Below are 21,471 nucleotides of genomic sequence, written 5' to 3'. Positions count from 1 at the left end.
ACTGTAAAAAGGCCCAGCAGCGTCTCTTCTTCCTGAGAACGCTATGGGGGAACAAATTTCCTCATACATCCACTGCCAATCCAGGAAGCAAGAACACATGGAGGCACACGTCAAGCACTGGTAATCTGCAACAAAAACCACAAACGAAACACAAAACCGACACGGAGCCGACCAAAACACGAGCAGCAATCGACCCAAATCTCGAGATCCGATCACAGTCTAAGCTAAGCTACCGCGATTAACTAACCCCAAAACTACAGAGCAAGCATGCAGGTGAACAAGACAGTGTATATGTCTATGTGTGTGTGTGCGTGTATGTATATGATTATGTGTGTGTGTGTGTGTGTGCGTGTATGTATATGATTATGTGTGTGTGTGTGTGTATGTGTGTGTATACGTGCGTGTGTATGTACATGTCTGTGTGGCTATGTGTGTGTGTGTGTGTGTGTATGTATATGTTTGTGTGGCTGTTTATGCGTGTGTGGCTATGTGTGTGTATGCGTGTGTGTATATGTATATGACTGAGTGGCTGTATGTGTGTGTGTGTGTGTGTGTGTGTGTGTGTGTGTGTGTGTGTGTGTTTGTGTGTGTGTGTGTGTGTGTGTGTGAGAGAGAGAGCGTGCGTGTGTGTGTGTGTGTTTGTATATGTTTGTGTGGCTGTGTATGTGTGTGTGGCTATGTGTGTGTATGCGTGTGTGTATATGTATATGACTGAGTGGCTGTATGTGTGTGTGTGTGTGTGTGTGTGTGTGTGAGAGCGTGTATATGTATGTGTGGCTAAGTGTGTGTGTGTGTTTATGTATGTGTATGTGTGCATGTATGAATATATATATATGTATGTGTGTGTGAGTGTGTGTGTGTGTGTATATGTCTATGTGGCTATGTGTAAATCATTTCATTTCATTGCCCTTTATTTTTCCTGTTTTGCACTCCGACTTGTGAATGTAGCTGCTGTCACCTGGAGGATGCTTTTCACGAGTCAATTCGTGTTGTGCTTTAATTTTTTTGGAGTGCTCCTGTGATTCCGTAGCATCTCCGGTGTGAAGCAGCGCTCCAGCAGCGCTCCCACTCATCGTTCTGAAAATTATTGCTGCTCAAAGAGCCTCTTTGTCCTCCATGAAGCTGGAATGCTGACCTGCCCTGCATCTTTGGGAAACACTGAGCAATGGAACGCCACATTCCCAGTTATTCACCCCACTGGTGTCCCTGTTCAGTCCCCAGTTTAAGGTGGAGAAGGGTGGAGCAGCTTGACTGTTCAAACATTTCTTAACGACGCTAGAGAAATGGAGCGGCCCACATTTACCAAAGAAACAGCCAGTTAAACGTTAAAGTCCTGCGGGGGGCTGATGTTACATCAAGGTTCTTCAGTTCTTCAAAGAGCCGTCATCAACTCCAGGGCCCTGAAGTTTTTTAGTTTTTTTCTTGGTGCAGAATTTTGTCTTCAGTTAAAACATCAGTTAAGAGTCATATTTAACAGTGAGGACCCTCGCTGTCAGTCCCGCTGTGAAAACGTCATAAAAACCATGTGTTGATAGTTTCGATGAAAGGAAGATGGAACTTCAGATAAAGAACTATTTGTAACTTCCTCGCTTGCTTTCATTTTATTGAACAAAAATACCCGGAACCTTCCAGACTGACCCAAACCCTTGTAGACCAACCTATAGATTGACTTAGAACTTTCTAAACCAATATAGACTTAGGCCCCGTTTACACGTAGCAAAAACGGTGGCGTTTTCATGCGTTTTGGCCGTTCGTTTACACGAAAACAAAGCTCAAAGTCTCCAAAAATGATAATTTCTGAAAACTCCAGTCAAAGTGGAGATTTTCAAAAATTCTGTTTTCACGTTTGCTTGTAAACAGAGAGAAACAGACATTTAGGCTTCAGAACGTCACATTATGTCACAGAAACGTCACCAGCGTCATGTGTGCGACGTTTGGCCACCGTCAATATTTTCTTGTATTTTACCTGTTTTATATTCTAAAGTCACACTTAAAAGTAACTCCACTTCTCTGTCACTCCAAACGAAAGACTCTGGTTCATCTTGGAAGTAACTGGAAGTTACTCGGGTCATTTGTTGATGTTTTTTTCCAGGACTCTGATTGGCTAGCATGACTTTATCTTCTCGTTACACTGCCCCCTGCAGGTCTGGCTGCTCATAGCACCTTAACAATGTATTTATGTGGGTTAGTGTAAATGATGGTACTTTTCAAAACGTAGAGGGGGAAATATCAGTTTTTATAAATACCCGGCTATATGTGAACGTGTCCTGAGTTATAACCGTCTAGATCAACCCAGAACCTTCCATACCAACCCACACCGACCTGTTGGTAATGTGGAGTCTCTGTCCATCTCTGCTCCTCAAAGACCCAGACCTTCCTGGATACTGGTTTTTGCTGGTGTTGCAGGTCTGATGTGTGTTAACAGATGAAATGAGGTGACAAGACAAACGTGAAGTATCTCAACCCACCGCGACTGCAGTGCAGGTTTCCAGGAGTGTGTGGCTGCCGGTGGATGTGAGTCATCTCTGGACGTGATCTCAGGGTTTAGTCAGAGTCCCCATTAGGTAGCGTCCTAAACGCTGCAGGTTTGGGACGTCTCTGAGCTGTCATTTGTGCGTTCACTGGAGACAGTAATCTGAGAAAGACTGGGTCTGTATTTACTGGAACCTGCACTTGTCTGAGTTCACCTGCTCAGCGGGACAGTTTCAGTCTGTTCATGTTTGGACATTCACTTATGTACCGCCAGTTACATGTTTACACTAATATTGTTTTAGATTTAAAAAAGTGCTATTAGCTTCTTTATGGGCCAAGCGTTTCTGTGTTTTCTTCCTTTTTCCACTTGAAGTGGAAATCCCTATAGCCACTTGTTTTTGTTGTGGTGTGTCGTCCATCTGGTCCTTGCTAAAGTTCTTATCAAATCTGTTGTTGTTTCAAATATCATTTCGTACTAGATAATATCACTATTATGAGCAGTACTCGAGTTGTAAAATAAATCAGGGGGGATGGTGGATTTTATCATATGGGGACAGATAATTTGTGCTGATTACAAATAATATAATATATTACAAATAATAGCAGTGACCAAAACACCTGCAGAAATACTGCAGGAATGACATAGCAGCAGTTAAATGCAGCCTTCTGTAAGCTTTAAATATCCACTGGGCTTACATCAAATACATCAAAACACAACAATAAAAAACACTTTTCTGAACTTATCAATATGACTCTGTCCTTCACAGGATTAGTAAAATGGATCACTGCAAAAACTCACAATCTTAACAAGAATATTTGTCTTATTTCTAGTTAAAATGTCTCATTTTAGTAAAAAAAATCTCATTACACTTAAAACAAGACTCATCACTGGAAAAAACAACAATTTTCACCTGTTTCAAGTACATTTTCACTTGAAATAAGTAGAAAAATCTGCCAGTGGAACAAGATTTTTTTGCTTGTAATGAGAAGATAAATCTTGTCCCATTGGCAGATTTTTCTACTTATTTCAAGTGAAAGTTTACTTGAAACAGGTGAAAATTGTCATATAAGTTATTTTTCTGGTGTTATTTTTCTGGTGATGACTCTAAATGTTGAAATAGCAGTAAAACCACATTCATTGATGAAATGACATAAGGGATGGAAAGGAGGGATGGCAGTTTTACAGGGGGGATGATTTGGACCGTTTTTATTTCAGGGGGGGATGCCATCCCCCCTCATCCCCCCTCAACTCCAGTACTGATTATGAGACACTTGAACATTCATTAACAACCAGAGTTCCACCACGGTGACGGGTGTGTGGTGATGGGTTTCCGGTGACGGGTTTGAGGTGATGGGTTTGCGGTGACGGGTTTGAGGTGATGTGTTTCCGGTGATGGGTTTGCGGTGACGGGTTTGCGGCGCAGCCTCCGACTCATCCCCAGGACGGCCGTGTGCAGCTCCAGCTGAGCCTGGATCTGGGTGTGGATGCCCCGGTGGGCGGGACGGGGGTAGTAGTGGGGAAGGAGATCCTCCCTCCTCGCCCACCAAAACCAACAGATTCCCTCCCAAAACCACCAGGACGCACCTCCGACACATTCCAAGACATTCCAGACATTTTTGAGACGTTGCTGTGAAGAAGAGGTCCCACGTGTTGGCAGCCTGCATGTCTTCGCTCTTCCTCACTGAGATTCCACCGTTGGTTCAGTTTTACCATGTGTCTCAGTTTAGACATCAGACGGGTCAGTCAGTGTCAGGAGGTTGTTCAGATGTTGAGAAACAGCTTTTTCCATGATTTTACTAGGAAAGGGGAGGTTTGATACGGGCCTATAGCTGTTCAGAAGTGACCTGTCTTTAAAGTGGCTTAATGACGGCTGATTTCAGGGACCAAGGACAGGGACCTGAAAGCTGAGACGTACTTACTGTACAACGTCTAGAAGATCTGAGGACATACAATGTGCACAACTCTGAAGTGGTTATTACTGTAATGCACTTTATTTTGGAGTCAGTCAGTCCTCCATTGCACGTCTCCAGTTGGTGCAAAACGCAGCCGCTCGCCTCTTAACTGGAGTACTAACCCTAACCCTAACCCTAACCCTAACCCTAACCCTAACCCTAACCCCAACTATACTATACGTAAGAGGGAGCACAGAACTCCCTCTTAAGTCTGAGTCAGGAGGTGAAATCAGCGAAAGAGCGACTCTGACGGCGGCTTCTTGTTAATTTTATTCGATCAGCGCAAAGGTCTGGTGTTTCATGATCCAACTCTGAGGTGCAGATGTTCATAAACCTGGTGCTGAGGAGAGAATTAAAAAGGGATCTAGACGGGCGATAAGGAACGACCAGATCTACCAGGAGCTCTGTCTCTTCATAGCTGCTCACGGCTCCAGCTGACTTTTCAACAGCACAGAGACAAACTAAAAAAATTAAAAAGCGTTGCTGCTTGAAGCTTCTCTAACTCTCATTTTTTAACTTGATATCAAACACAAGCCACAGATCCAGCAGCACATCTATCATCTCCTCCAGGTTCTACATCTTTAGTGTTGTTGTATTCTTCCTTTAGATCACACAATCAAATACGTCACAGCAGCTTCTGCAACCTCCTACTTCTGCTCCAGGTGCTGAATTGTAGTGGAAAAGAAACTTAGTTGAGTTGAGATGAGTAAAGCCGAGTAGGTTCTAGTGGAAAAGTGCCACATGTGTCACCTCCATGGCTGCTTGGTGCTTTAGTCATCGGCTCACGTTGATGACGTGTTCTTACATCTCCTTTTGAGGGGGGACGTCTCCCCTCGCTGCTCTAAACTCCTGCTTTCTCTGCATCCGTCCATAAAGAGCTGACTTGTGTACGTTTACTTCAACTTTGTTATATAAGGGATCCGCTCCCATCCGGTTTATATTTACAGACTCAGCCCAGGCCAGTAAATACGAGTCAGGACTTCGTGTGCTGCTCTGAAAACACGCCCCCCAACAACATCTTAGACCGCTTCACCTTCGGTTTGTACATGTGCATTCAGCCGGTCTGAAGCTTCAGCTGCAGTTTCTGCATTTCTGTGGCTTGTGTCTGAAAACAGAATGTGTCATTTAGTCTGGACCGCATCCACCGGACCCCCAAACACCCACAGGAAGTAGGATCTGTGCTCTGAGCCGGCGCTCTCACGGTTCCTGGACTTCTCTGAACATTTTACAGTCCCATCTATATATATATATATATATACTTTGACTTTTCTAGACAGTTCAGCAGCGGACTGGCGTCTGGACGCTCCCAGACCGTCTGGGGGTCATCTAGTCTTGTCTTCAGAGACCTACAGAGGCTTCTCCGTAGCTGGGTGAGCCGGGTGCTGTTTCCGGTTAGCTTTAGGTGGAGTAGTGGGTGACAGTAAGCCGGATCGGTCCGGAACGGGGATCCGGAAAGAAATGTAGACCCGGATTGCACAGGAAGGTGTTTTGAGCAGAGTGGGAGACAGGGTTGCCACCCGTCCCTTGAAATACGGAATTGTTCCGTCATTGGGAGTTAAAGATTGCGTTCCGTATTGAACCAATATGGACACATATTATGCTCATATTTATTGTGTAATAATATACAGGTGAAGGTCGGAAAATTTGAATATATTGCAAAACTTCATTCGTAGGAAATTCAACTAAAGGTGAAACAAATATATTATTTCCCACTACATTCAAAGTGAGATATTTCAAGCCTTTATTTGTTATAATTTTGATGATTTTGATGATTATGGCTCACAGTTTATGAAAACCCCAAATAAAAAATCTGAAAAAATTAGAATATTTTAGAATACACAATTCAATCATCAAAATTATAACAAATAAAGGTTTAACATATCTTGCTTTGCATGTAATGAGACTATGTAATAGATTAGTTTCACCTTTTAAGTTGAATTATTGAAATAAATTAACTTTTACACCATATTCTAATGTTCCGACCTTCACCTGTAGCTATATTCTACATCTGGGCTGATGGACATACAGTTGCTAGTATGGTTGGCTGTCTGCACAGTCATGAAAGTTCCATGCTATTAAACTTTAAATCAAAGCATTTTGTTTTTTCATATAAAATAAATAAATTTCTAAGCAGTTTAAAGGTTTTGGAGAAGTCCCTTTTTTTTGGCTCCTGCGCTGCTGAAATCGCAGCGTCCCTTATTTATTTCTGAAAGGTGGTAACCCTAGTGGGAGGAGAGAAAAGAGTGGAGAGGACAGATGATCCACCTGTTATTCCCAGTTTACTGATGCTCACAACATGAGCAGAAACTAATCAAATGTTAACTAGAAGACAAACGTTTGCCTTTATCTAACGCTGCCAGTTTGTCTACACTACAGCGGCGTAACGTTACATGCACACGGCTGTAATGTAACAGCAGCCCACACGGCCTCCTGGGGGCAGAACACACGGGAATATACCGTGAACACATACACAGAATCATCATCAAAATACAGAGATAGATTTACTACATATCTAAGAGAAAAAAGGAGTCTGACTCTGAAATTAGACATGAAGTAAAGAGGGAGGAAGCAGCAGCAGAACCAAAAAGATTGGGTAGATTATTGCCAGAATTAAGGGCCAACTAACTAAATAATGTTAAGCCTAAAAATGTTAAACTTTATTGTATCAGAACACACATAACATTACACTGGAAAGTATTTAAAAATGTTTTTTTATTTATTTAGATGGGACAATGGATATTGATAGCCAAACATAAAGCAGTGTAAATACACTCGATTTACCAGATGAACCTTTTAATTTATGTAGGCTATTATCTAGCTCTGTGCAGCTCTCATCTAGAACATTACATATCTATTTGGCCTTTTTACAGTTAGACGTACTCTGAATTAGGTAAACAAGACTAGTTTTAGTATGCTTATAAACTATAAGCATACTGTTCTGCAATTACTTTCATGAAAATAAATGTTTTGCAATAAACTATGCTCTGTGTCTTACCACATAATGATCATTTTAAAATTGTAAAATTGAGTTTGCGTCTGAGGTTGGGCCCGTGGGGGGGGGGTTGTTCCTACAAGAACTTTATCCTACTTTCCCCCCTGGGTGGAGTAGTGGGTGTGTGGGTCCAGACTTCCCTCCAAGACCAGCGAGCCACCAGCTGCATGTTGGAACCACAGCTGAAGGAGTTGATTCCAGGGACAGGAGGATGACAGCAGCTAGCCGGTTAACTGAGTCTCCGGGGCTTTATTTACACTTCAACTGTCTCCGTTGTCCCTCCATGAAGCAGCCAGGTGTGTTTTACAGGAAGTGACACACCTGCAAACTTAATGCCTCCATTCATTCAGGCGTCCGCCGCAGCGTCTTTGTGATGAGCGTCTCCTCCGCAGGTGTCGCCTGAGGCTGCAGACTGTTCATGAACCAACGTGCAGGAACGTGGCCGACGAGAGCCGCTCCGGAGGTTCAGAACCTCCGGGACCCACGCTGCTGATCCTGGCTGCAGGTCAGGAGAGAGACGCTTCCTCTCCCTGTGAAAACGGCTTAGATGTTTGAACTTGGATGACTCAGCTTACGCTGACCTACGACCCCAACAAAGGCTGCCAGAGTGGAAACGAGGACTAATAGAGCTCCGCTGGGACCTGAGGTCTCTCAGCCGGGTCGGGTCTGCCGCCGTCAGGCATCACGAGGTGATTGACAGCAGACTTTCACCTGGAAGGGTCCTGAACTATCTAAACCTTGGTTCCTGGCTCCTTCAGCTGCCTACGATGTTGTTTCAGCAGCACACGTAGACATGGGTGCCGCGTTTAGCCCACAAAGTCGGCACACGCTGGATCTGGACCCTAGTGGTCAGGAGAGGAACTGCAGGTCTGGATCTGGATGCTAGTTTTCGGTAGAGGGACCACAGGTCTGGATCCGGACCCTAGGACACGAGTAACGGGGAATTGCCGATGGCGCTCCCTCTCAGCCCATGGAGCTGTCCAACCAGGGCCGCCGCAAGGGGTGTGCGAACCGTGCGACCGCACGGGGCCTCGCGCTATTTATTTATTTATTTTTTTCGTTTTTTTTTTCGTTTTTTCCCTTATAAATATCAACAGTCACGTTCCATTACAGACCTAAATGTGTACTAGTCTGTGCATATCAATAAATATATGTGCAATGATAACGGTGTCTGTTGTTCAATACAACTGATCAGACCAAGCGCAGACACAAGCTGCTCTGATCCAGACGGGTGGAGTTGGAACAAACTGTCACACAATGTCGAGAGAACGAGACAGATTCATTTCCATCAGGGGATGAAAAAAGAAAAAAAACTAAAGAAAATGGAAGAGTTTAATGCCTCTCTGAAAGGCTTGTTTGATAAATTTGTTACAAAAATCCCAGATCCGACCGGGTCTCAAGCAGCCATGGGGCCCCGTGTCGAGGCAAGAGATGATGATGAGGCAGGGGAAGGTATCCAGTATTTTGCTAATTGTAGAGTTAAAATTGCGCATATAGACACCCGATCCGACCTGAAAAACCCAAGAATTTCGCGCGCGTGAGCATAGTGAGCGCGTGAGGGCCCCCCCCAGCCATTTCGCACAGGGCCTCGCAAATCTTCCAGACGGCTGTGTGTCCAGGCCCTGGACACCACACTCTGTTAGGCAGTTGTCACTCCCCATATGAATATATATGACCTGATGAGGTACATAAGGCTTACTGAAACCTCACCTCAAGTCCAAAAAGGGTGAGAATAACAAAAACATCCTTTACATATACAGAATATATGGACCAAATACCTCCTCATTCCTCTGTCAGCTTCACTTAGTTTGTACATGTCCATTTTTCCATTTTAGAAGTTCAACACTTCACAAACTCAGTTATGTTGGGTTAACACACATAGAGAAGAGAGAGCGGACCTGTCTGAGGTCCCAGAAGAAAACTGCTACAGAAAAGCCTCTTTGTTGCTAGCTTGTCTCCAACTTCAGGTCTTAGTGTCAATCTGTCTGCTTTGTCCTTGAAATTTCACTCAAGCTGCAGTGTTTTCTTCCCTGGCCTGTTTCCAGGTTGGATCATAGTCTGGCTTGCTTCCAAACCGACAGTCTTGTCTGAATCCATATCAGTTCATGATAATATGATCATGTCAGGGTCTGGTTTGAATCATAAGCGCAGTCCTTTAATCACAAACATTCCACGTGTACAAGGTCACTGTTCATAGACGTGATGTTGCCGTCAAACTTCAGAGTGCTTTTCTAAATGTTGCCATCAGAGAAGTGGAAACGAACGACCCTAGACCATCACAGAGTCTGGATTCTGGACTGTTGATGAAAAACCGTCTGGACGATCATTCTCATCCTTGTTCCAGCCGGAACCGGCCCCCAAGGAGGTTCAAATCAGGCCCGCGGCATAATTTAAAAGTGAAAAAATGCATAAAAGACATGGAATTCAAATTTTTAATAAGATGCAATTCATGTATTATCCGCTAGGGGGCGCACTGTTTTGATCAGAGTAGAAGACAACAGCGGTATCAATGCGCCATCTGCTTCTTTATAAATCTCATTTAATCTTAAAGTGCATTACTATATTTTTCAATACCAATTAATTGTTCAAGTTTTGTGCCTTTGCACAATCAGTGGGATCAGTTGCAATGCATATATGTGAATGATAAAAGTACATTGCACATTTGTCTAAGGAAATATGAGGTGTTCCATGAAATGTTTTGTAAAAGGAATGTTGATTGAATTTCAACATTTTCCTAATGTTCTTGCGCTTTTTTACACCAAAACAAAGGAAAGATATGATATTTTGAATGCGACTTCCATACATATATAGCATGTATGGTATAATTTTAATGGTCTGGCCCACTTGACATCTACCGAGGCCGTATGTGGCCCACGATGTGAAATTACTTTGACACCCCTGAATTAGAGCTTCATCTGCACGTGACTTGACGTACAGTATATTAATTTACACCGGATGAGGCTGAGTGGGGAGGACGTAGAATTAAAGACATAAAGGTCCTCATACAGAGCCTTGTGGTACTGCTCCGGTATTACAATCCATGTTTCCACCATCAGCGAAACAGCATTTCCTTGTTCTATATTGTACAGTCGTATACAGTAATCGCTCGCTATAACGTGGTTCATCTTTCACGTCTCGCTGCTTCACGGATTTGCATTGTGCATCGTGTTCTGCATTCTGATTGGCTAAACAGTCTCCCCGCTTCTTCACTTCCTGTGCCAATAACGTTAGTTGCTTAGCAACAATGCTGAGAACGGCCAATGAGCTTCAGCAGCAGCTCAAGAACGGGACCCTTTGATGAATCGTTCATTACAGTCTCAGATATAATCCATGGTGGCATGTCGGTTTATAAGAATCTTTTTGCCCAGAAGAAAAAAGAGCGACAACAACGACCCATAACTATGTTCTTCTCTCGAAAAAACACACCTGCACCGCGTGCTTTAGAAGAAAAAGACGCTACAGAGCGAGTCAGGATCCAGCAGCTCAGAAGAGCAGGGAAATATGCGCCAGTCACAATTTGTGCTACTGTACTTATTGTATTTTTTTATAATCATTGTTAATTTTCTCCCGTTCAAATCCAATTAATTGTGTTGCGCTGATATCTGAAAAAAAAGGTTGTTACTTCTTGGATTTCACTTATCACGGGTTCTTTCTGGAACGTAACCCCCGCGAAAAACGAGGGATTACTGTATTCGAGACAGAGCTTACACTCTGCCCCTGAGTGGAGGCCGCTGGTATCACACATAGTGACTGTGTAGCGCTGAAGCAAGGAACGTTCCCAGCGCAGTTGGTTGTGTATACAACTCCGCTTGATCACGTGATCAAAAAGTATATCCCAGACCTTAGAGTTACTTATTCGTCCTTTACACACTGAAATTCCTCGGGTTCGCCTTCTGGTTCCTACCTATTCTTTGAATTATAGTTCTCTGAATTTAGAGACAGTGAGAACTCAAGGTATGTCACGTTTGTTTCATTTATTGATGAACATTAATTTTTACATGATTTGATGTCACCACAAAAACATGGATTGTACTAGCTGAGGAGTACCACAAGGCTCTGTATGAGGACCTCTGCTTCTTTAATTCTACTTGATAAAACTCAACATCATCTGGTGTCAATACAAATGTCAGATTAATGCTCCCAGTCAGTAGTCCACATCTGTGGGTTTTTTCTTTTTTGGATGAAACAGACACGATGTGCTCCTGACTCAAGAGTAGAAGGAATGTTGTGTGTTGCCAGTCTGAAATGGAAAATACATTAATATTAACAAAGTAAATGAAGAAAATGGGAAACAAACTAAAACATTTTGGGTTTGTACTGTCTGAAGAAAGAAGCGTTAGAGTGAGAAGGTTATGATTATAATCTTTACCATTCCAAACTTTTTCAATTTAGAGTTGTAATTGGAGCAGCTTCCTCCCCGTCCTTCCCTCGCGGGTCGGGAGCAACACAGAATAAGCTTTCCTTTCTGTCCGGGAGTGAGAGGAGGAGAGGAACGCTGAGTTCCTGGAGGTTTCAGAGGAAGAATAACGACTGTCGTGTCAACACAGGCTGAAGAAAGTCCTCTGATGTGGTGGGAACCAACACCCACAACAACACGGCTCGTTTGCTCTGGAAAAAACAGCCAGGATTATCAAAATGTTTAAAAAGGAATTATTTTCAATTAATTTGTTAAAGTATGAATGAAAATAAGCCATTTATCGATCCATTCCTCACTGCAGCTGCATTTTCTTCATAGTTCTGGTCCTGAACCGAAGAGAGGTTTCAAAACAGTAATTAAATTCAACTGTAAAATGGGTTTCCATTACTTTCTAGTAATGATGGTGCTGGAAGTCCAGAACCTTTTTAATTCTGGCAGATTATTTTCTATTTCTGTGCCGCCGCCCAGCTGTTAATGTTTTTAGACACCTGCAGCAACTAGTCACAAGACAAATCCTTGCCACATCCTTTGGCCAACCACACAAATCCACGTTGTAGAAAGTGTCCCATTCACAGCCATATACACCGGTACAGAATGTACCAGCCCTATGGCAGCAGTGTAGGGCTTCCTGTGATGACTCATACAGGAGTGTCCAACAGTCACTGTCCAAACCACCACAGCTGTAAAACCAACAACAGTCTCTCCCCAGCGTTTCTGCACCACTGCAGGAGCTGCAGATGTCTTTTGTTGACACTAGTCTGGTTGTAGCTCTGCCTCTGTTGCATGAGTCCTTTCCCTGATTGGTTGATTGGTTCTTATGCGTCTGCTGGTACGACTTCTTGGAGATCAAAGTCTAACCCAGAAGAACCAGACTCATCAGAACATTTGTCGGTTGGTCCATGTGGGAGCCTTTGTGGACTCTGCAGATGTCCATGTTTGGACAGTTTCAGGAGGAGCGGGACGGCAGCCTCGCACATTTAGAGAGGTAGTTGTGGGCTGGCCGAGCCTATCGCATCCCACGGCGTTTCCTTCCCTGGTGTATACTGCCTGGGATCTCTCCTTTCTCTGTTCTTCATTCTCTCAGTCTGTTCTCTCTTTTCCTGCTCTGTCCAACTGGACTCCAGCAGGAGGGTCCCCCCTTATGATCTTGGTCCTGGTCCAGGTTTCTTCCCTCTTAAGGGGAGTTTTTCTTGCCACTGTTTGGCTTAAGGTTTTTCTCCCACTAGGGGAGTTTTTACCTGCCATTGTTTATGTAATAATTGCTCAGGGGTTTATGTTCAGGGTCTCTGGAAAGATCCTAGTTGTAATAGATGCTGTTGTAATAGATGCTATATAAATACAATTGAATTGAATTGAATTGAATTGAAATGAAATGAAATGAAATGAAATGAAATGAAATGAAATGAAATGAAATGAATTGAATTGAATTGATCCTCCAGACTCTGTTCATGGTTTCTACCCTGCTCTGTGGATGGGACGGGTGTCTGTGGAAGTCATTGATTCTCTGACAGACTTTGGTGGGAAACAAAGAGACATGTCTTTAAACACACCCTGCCGCCCTCACCGTGTCACCTACTGACTGCAGCACCGTCCAGACGCGGCCCTACAAGTACACGACTACAGGCTTGTAGCTGTGGCAGGATTTCTACCCAGAGATTCTGTGACTGAGTTAAAAACTACAATGTTCTGGACATGCAAACTCTTTCACTCACCAGGGTTTATACTGTAGGCTATGTGGACCCCATCCCAGTCTGAGCCCCATCAGAGTCCACTCTGTACCCAAGTAGCCCACTCTGTACCCAAGTAGACAACTCTGTACCCAGGTAGTCCACTCTGTACCCGAGTAGCCCACTCTGTACTCAAGTAGTCCACTCTGTACACAAGTAGTCCACTCTGTACCCAAATAGCCCACTCTGTACACAAGTAGTCCACTCTGTACCCAAGTAGTCCACTCTGTACCCAAATAGCCCACTCTGTACACAAGTAGTCCACTCTGTACCCAAATAGCCCACTCTGTACACAAGTAGTCCACTCTGTACACAAGTAGTCCACTCTGTACCCAAGTAGACAACTCTGTACCCAGGTAGTCCACTCTGTACACAAGTAGTCCACTCTGTACCCAAGTAGACAACTCTGTACCCAGGTAGTCCACTCTGTACACAAGTAGTCCACTCTGTACCCAAGTCGTCCACTCTGTACCCAAATAGCCCACTCTGTACACAAGTAGTCCACTCTGTACCCAAATAGCCCACTCTGTACACAAGTAGTCCACTCTGTACCCAAGTAGACAACTCTGTACCCAGGTAGTCCACTCTGTACACAAGTAGTCCACTCTGTACCCAGGTAGTCCACTCTGTACACAAGTAGTCCACTCTGTACCCAAGTAGTCCACTCTGTACACAAGTAGTCCACTCTGTACCCAAGTAGCCCACTCTGTACACAAGTAGTCCACTCTGTACCCAAGTAGTCCACTCTAGTCTGTACCCAAGTAGTCCACTCTGTACCCAAGTAGTCCACTCTGTACCCGAGTAGTCCAATCTGTACCCAAATAGCCCACTCTGTACCCGAGTAGTCCAATCTGTACCCAAATAGCCCACTCTGTACCCGAGTAGTCCAATCTGTACCCAAATAGCCCACTCTGTACCCGAGTAGTCCAATCTGTACCCAAATAGCCCACTCTGTACCCGAGTAGTCCACTCTGTACCCGAGTAGTCCAATCTGTACCCAAATAGCCCACTCTGTACCCAAGTAGCCCACTTTTGAACTTTTTTGACTATTATTAATATCTTTATTTCAACAAAGTTGTTAATTTTCCTTTAACCTGTTAGATAAAACTTCAAACTAACGTTTGTATTTTAGACACCTTACAAGTCCAGACCATCATCCCTCCACCACCAGTGGGTCTGAGGTGGTTCTGTTGGTTTCCTCCAAACATGGTTCTGCACATGGAGACCAAACATGTCCACGTTGGTCTCATGTGTCCAGAAGTCTGCTGGTGTGTCCAGGTGCAGGTTTGTGGACCTCAGTCCTGCTTCCAGGTTCTGGTTAGACAGAAGAGGTTTCCTCCTGAAACTCTCCCAGACCAACCGTCCTGGTCCGGTCTTCTTCTGATTTCATGGACTTCAGCATCCAACATGATCAGTGAGAACTGCAGGATCTGAGATGGAGGTCTTGGGTTTTGCTTGCATATTTCAGTATCAGATCTTGAGGTACAACTGCTGGGATGTCCTCTCCTGAGAAGATTGACAGCTGTCCTGAATGTTTCCACTCATTTTCAACCGTGGAGCACTGTTCTCTAGATCGATGTGCTTCTCTAAGACCAGAGCTAATGATGAGTTCATCAACGGCTGACGATTGTAAATCCCAGGAAGGTACTTAAATGGGACCTATTATGAAAAACTGTTTTTCTCTTGCTCCCCTCACCCTGCCAACTCAGAGAAGGAGGAAAGCAACCAAATTCTGCAGTGTCTGTACAGCCGCCCGGATGAGCCGTCCAGTGTGATGTGGATCTACGAGCTGTTCAGATTCTGGTCCCGTCGTTACGTAACGACTGGAGTGATTTACATCGGTTGGCCTCCGATGCGTGAAACCACGCCCACAACTAACTCTGGCCGGAACAACAACAACAACTCCGCCGGCCGGAGCTTCCGACATTTTCTACGCGTCATTCAGGCAGCCAATCAGCACAGAGCCTCATTATCATAGCCCCGCCCACTCAGAATCCTGCATAGATAATGAGGTTAGAGAATGGGAAGATAAAGACATGGCTCAGAGGCTGAATTTCTAATTTATTTAGCAAAAACAATCAAAAGCTTGTTTTTAAGACATTCAAGGCCTGTTTAAAATAGGTATTAGATGCCATAATAGGTCCCCTTTAAGAATTCCCACATTGTTCTTATTTTCTTCTTTTTGGCTTCATTTTTGGTAAATACACCATGAATACCCCATGACCCTGCAAAGGATGAAACGGGTTTAGAAAATGGATGGATGGATATATCATGAAAGCTGAGGTTGGGACTGCAGCCACACAGATGTCTCCTCTCATGACCTGTTCAGTCAGGAATTGTGGGATTTCAGAGTTTTGCATAATTACAGAGCTGCGTCTGTCCTGATTCAACACGCTCTGAACTTTATTTTCTTCATTCATTTCAGTCATCACTGTCCTCTTCTCACTTCCTCCAACCTGTTTCTTTGACTCTGTCTTGATCAGGGCTCGCTCTCTCTCTCTCTCTCTCTCTCTCTCTCTCTCTCTCTCTCTCTCTCTCTCTCTCTCTCTCTCTCTCTCTCTCTCCCCCTCTCTCTCTCTCTCTCTCTCTCTCTCTCTGACACACACACTCCTCTGTGTGTGTGTGTGTGTGTGAGAGTGTGTGTTTGCCGTCAGTCAGGAATGTAGGTCTGAGCTTAGACGAGCGTGTAGCTGCAGGTCTGACCCCCTGAACGCTCCTCTGTGGACGGCAGCTTCCAACACAGATCTGGACTAAAGAGAGCAGGGTTTTCTGGAGGAAGCGGGTCCAGAAGTGAGTCGTCAGTCGTAAACGTCTCCCGGTCAGTCAACTCGCGCTGAGGGGGGGGTTTAATCTCCAGGAGCAGCTCTGTCATGGAGGCGTGGTGCTTGCTGGACAACTGGACCAAGGTAAAGATTGCGAGGGACATCCATGGAGGGGGGTAAACCGGACTCTGACGGGGTTCTGGAGCAGACTTTCCTGCCTGCACTGGTCAAACATGCGGGTTCTGTAGCACATTTCTTATCCTGAGGCCATATTTATGCAAATGTCTCTGTGGTTGGGAGGATTGTGTGTCTTCCAGGCCCATTTCTAGTTCTTTTGGGTCTTGTATGGTGGCGTTGGGGTGATGAGGGTGTCCAAATCCTTTAAGATGATCTACATTGATGCATCTGAGTTTGTTCTTGCACTTTTTAGTGCTTAATGTCCAGATGCGCGCCACAGCTCCTGAACCAGATCAGACTTGGGTTTCGGAAAGTTCACGCAGAGGTGGCGCAGATTCCATAAGCCAGTTTAGACATGGGAATCAGCAGGTGTGGCTAAAATACCCCAAGGAAATGAAATGGTGCACGTCTGGACAAATGTTCTTATTGTGGTACCGGCATCATGAACACTCACCAAAGTTATCAAACATGTGAACATTCACACGCCATCTGATAACGCTTTATAAACAGAATCCAAATTCTTCTTCACTGCTTTAAAATCCAGCACAGGAAGTAACTCAGCACTGCCCTGTAACTTCCTGTTGGAAGTCCCGGGCCTGAGCTAGATGGCTACCGTTAATGTGGCGTTTTAAGTCAGGGCCGCGGTTTCCAGAGGTGGCAAGAATGATGATGCTGAGAGAACGAAGACGACGGAGGACCCACAGCAGCAAACGGTGGACTTAACTCTTCAGGAACAAAGGAGTTCCCCAAAGAAGTCCAGAGGGCCACAGCAATCCCAGACAACACTGGGGGAGTAGATGTCCTGGAAGACCACCTCCTGCCAGTCTGTGGAACTGTCCTCTGAAGACTTCCTCCAGCTGACTGAACCATGTCAACTGGAGGAAGATGCTCAGAGTAACCTCCCACATGACATCAGGCGTCAGATCAGCACCCAGCATCTGGCGAACTCTTCTTATCAGAGAGTGGAAAATGGTATGGGAACGTCTGTGTTGTCTGGACATCTGGCCACGCCCACCTTGAGTCACCACCCCATGAAGGCTCAAGAAAAGTTCTGATGTTTGGGCCGAACTTTCTCTGCTACCTGGGACCAACTCAGATTGAGTGATTTGAATAAAGCTGGTGGCTACTATAAACATTGGTAAGGTTAGCTCAGCTAGCAGGAGAATGCATGGCAGAACAAGGGAGGGATACCTGCAAAAACACAGGACTTTACAAACGTGGACATGTGGGAAAAACACTCCGAAATTGAGATGTTGAGAAGTAAGAAAAGTATCAGTTCCTCTACGCGCCAGCAGGGGTTAACGTCATCAACCTCCATGTGGAAATGTCCAACTGCCCAGCAGAAATAAACAAGAACGGTTTCTGTCTCCACAGTTATATTTTCACATCCAGGACAACAGCTGGTCAACAGCTGGATAACAGCCTACAGTTTCAGGGTCCAGGCTGTTGGAAGCTGTTGGTCTTTTCACGTCAGAGACTGCTGGTGTATAAGGCGGGGTGCCTCAGGGTTCTGTCTTAGCCCCCATTGTGTTTTACATTTTCTGCTTCTTTTATGCTGATGATATTCAACTGTAGTTCAGCGGTGCTGGACTCAGTTTTAACTACGGCCACATGAGGGCTGGTGATACAGAGACTGAGTTTAACTATTGATAACGGACAAACATTCTTCATTGTAAGCGCCGTCTCACAGTTGACGTTTTTCTCCTGTCAGGATCTTCATGTGTCTCCGGGATCCGTGGAGAGCTCTGAGGACATGGACCGCTTGAACAGGAACCTACCGGAGGGTGGACGACAAAGTCACCAGGTGTTACAGGTGAGAGTTTAACATTCACACTTCTCTGTTACTAACTTTGCACTCTGAAGAACATGGTTATGTACCCAAATCTGGAAATGCTGCAATGGTTGGAAGATTTTTACTTTCTCATGATTTTTCTCATTCATTAAAACATTTAGCTACATTTCCATTTTTACATCTGGGATGTAAAAATGGGATGGGATCCATGAAAACATGGATTGCACTAACTGAGGAGTACCACTAGGCTCTGTATAAGGACCTCTGCTGCTTATATTCTGGTCTTGACCAACAGTTTATATTCTGATGACCCTGTTACTTCATGTTTATGGTCCCAACAGCTATCCCAGATCTTTCAGTACAGATTTTAGAGAAGCCTGTGTTGCATTCATCAGGACATCCATGAATTAGTCAACAGATCCATATTAAGAAAAGAAAATTAAGGTGATTAAAAAACATGATTAATGTGGGGAAAACAGGATTCATATTATTTTGAATAAAATAGAATGTATATCTTTATTTTCCTGAGTTCTTTTTTCCATATCATCCCATACTTTTCTTATTTGCGGCTGTACATGCCTCCAGGTCTGTCACAGTTTCACAGTGTAGGATAGGTTTTTTTTTACTGTTTAACTCACTCCCCTGTTTTTCCAGATCCTGCCACCCTAATCAGCCAGAGATCCACTCATTCCCTTCACCTGTGCTTCCCCTGCCCAGCTCCACACCTGGTTTCTCTCATCAGCAGTTCCCCTCATATACCGGCCCATTTCCACCTTCTAGTTTGCCAGATTGTCGTGTGTTTTTGCCTCGCTTTCCAGCCTGCATATCCTGTTTTGTTTCTGCCTGCCTGCCTGTCTTTGAGCCTGCCTGATTCTTGGGGTATGGATTTTTGCCTGTCCGTTTTTGGTTTTGTTTGCCTGATCTGCCTGACTACCCGGTTTGACCCCTGCCTGCCTTTTGACAAAGATTAAAGCCTCTTGGACTCTGATTGTGTTTGGTGTCGTGCATTTGGGTTCTCTGTCTTTGAGCCGTGACAGTACAATCTGGCCAAGACTGAACCCAGCCAACATGGACCTACCACGTAAGGAAGAGGATTTGTGGGATTTTTTTTATGGGGACCAAGTGGCGTTCTACCACCGTATGGTGAAGGGGACAGAGACATGCCCCCAGTTCCAGCCTGTTGCTGTTCCCGAGGTGGCCCCGGACACACCCCAGTCTCTTCCCCCTTTCTGGGGAACACGCCTGGCTCTGGGTGGGCCCAGAGGCCTGCAGGCTCAGGGGAGACAACGACGGCGTCGGCCCCAGCCCCAGCTTGTTCCTGCTCCCCGAGAATCGGCTGATAACATGCGCTGGGCCAAGGAGGAGGAGTATTGGGACCCCTTTTGGGGAACACGCCTGGCTCTGGGTGGGCCCAGGAGCCTTCAGGGCAGGCAACGACGAAGGCGTCAGCCCCAGCCCCAGCTTGCTCCAGCTCCAGCTCCTGCTCCGGCTGCTGCTCCGGCTCCAGCTCCTGCTCCGGCTCCTGCTCCGGCTCCTGTTCCAGCTCCAGCTCCTGCTCCGGCTCCTGTTCCGGCTCCCCGCGTCCTGTCTGCCCCGGTTCCGGCTCCCCGCGTCCTGTTTGCCCCGGTTCCGGCTCCCCGCATCCTGTCTGCCCCGGTTCCGGCTCCCCGCATCCTGTCTGCCCCGGTTCCGGCCCCCCGCATCCTGTCTGCTCCTGTTCCGGCCCCCCGCATCCTGTCTGCTCCTGTTCCGGCCCCCCGCATCCTGTCTGCTCCTGTTCCGGCCCCCCGCATCCTGTCTGCTCCTGTTCCGGCCCCCCGCATCCTGTCTGCCCCGGTTCCGGCCCCCCGCATCCTGTCTGCCCCGGTTCCGGCTCCCCGCATCCTGTCTGCCCCGGTTCCGGCTCCCCGCATCCTGTCTGCCCCGACTCCGGCTCCCCGCATCCTGTCTGCCCCGACTCTTGTTCCTGAGGCGGTCCCGCAGCCCTCGGTTCCTGAGGCGGTCCCGCCGGTCTCTGTTCTGGAGGTGGTCTCTGTTCCCCTTCCTGAGGCGATCCTGGATGGATCTGTCGCAGTCCCAGACCGACCCCCTGACCAGCCTGCCGCAATCCCAGACCGACCCCCTGACCAGTCTGCCGCAATCCCAGACCGACCCCCTGACCAGTCTGCCGCAATCCCAGACCGACCCCCTGACCAGTCTGCCGCAGTCCCAGACCGACCCCCTGACCAACCTGCCGCAGTCCCAGACCGACCCCCTGACCAGCCTGCCAAGCCCCCAGACCGACCCCCTGACCAGCCTGCCAAGCTCCCAGACCGACCCCCTGACCAGTCTGCCAAGCCCCCAGACCGACCCTCTGACCAGTCTGCCGCAGTCCCAGACCGACCCTCTGAGCAGTCTGCCGCAGTCCCAGACCGACCCTCTGACCAGCCTGCCGCAGTCCCAGACCGACCCTCTGACCAGCCTGCAAAGCCCCCAGACCGACCCCCTGACCAGCCTGCCAAGCCCCCAGACCGACCCTCTGACCAGCCTGCCAAGCCCCCAGACCGACCCCCTGACCAGCCTGCCAAGCCCCCAGACCGACCGCCTGCCAAGCCCCCAGACCGACCCCCTGACCAGCCTGCCGCAGTCCCAGACCGACCCCCTGACCAGCCTGCCAAGCCCCCAGACCGACCCCCGGATCCGCCTGTTACGCCCCAAGGGCGACCCCCCGAACTGCCTCGTCGGTCTGCCCGGCACCGAGGACGGCCCCCGGAGCTTTGGCCATGTGTTGGCCGGGGCCCTCCTCCAGACCCCCTCCTCCTGCCCGGGGTGGGGGGTTTTGGGACATCTGGAATCTGTCCCTTGAGGGGGGGGTTCTGTCACAGTTTCACAGTGTAGGATAGGTTTTTTTTTACTGTTTAACTCACTCCCCTGTTTTTCCAGATCCTGCCACCCTAATCAGCCAGAAGTCCACTCATTCCCTTCACCTGTGCTTCCCCTGCCCAGCTCCACACCTGGTTTCTCTCATCAGCAGTTCCCCTCATATACCGGCCCATTTCCACCTTCTAGTTTGCCAGATTGTCGTGTGTTTTTGCCTCGCTTTCCAGCCTGCATATCCTGTTTTGTTTCTGCCTGCCTGCCTGTCTTTGAGCCTGCCTGATTCTTGGGGTATGGATTTTTGCCTGTCCGTTTTTGGTTTT

General features: G+C 46.6%; 1 protein-coding gene across 12 annotated transcripts in view; it reads left to right on the top strand.

Annotated features, from left to right (window-relative positions):
* Window positions 1-21,471, top strand: part of phldb1b (pleckstrin homology-like domain, family B, member 1b) — a 139,230-nt gene that overhangs the window by 29,298 nt on the left and 88,461 nt on the right. For 9 of the 12 annotated variants that reach the window (XM_061718730.1, XM_061718724.1, XM_061718727.1 and 6 more), the window contains exons 1-2: window positions 16,226-16,467; window positions 18,212-18,313. In XM_061718730.1, coding sequence (XP_061574714.1) covers window positions 16,432-16,467; window positions 18,212-18,313 — 138 coding nt within the window. In that variant the 5' untranslated portion in view covers window positions 16,226-16,431. Of the gene's footprint in view, window positions 1-16,225; window positions 16,468-18,211; window positions 18,314-21,471 lie in introns of those variants that run through there. The other 3 variants (XM_061718721.1, XM_061718726.1, XM_061718725.1) reach the window with 1 other exon arrangement.

This window comes from Cololabis saira, chromosome 4 (genome assembly GCF_033807715.1).
Source record: "Cololabis saira isolate AMF1-May2022 chromosome 4, fColSai1.1, whole genome shotgun sequence".
NCBI classification, from domain to species: domain Eukaryota; kingdom Metazoa; phylum Chordata; class Actinopteri; order Beloniformes; family Belonidae; genus Cololabis; species Cololabis saira.
Note: the sequence above shows the minus strand (reverse complement) of the source record. Positions and strands in the feature narration are given on the sequence as shown.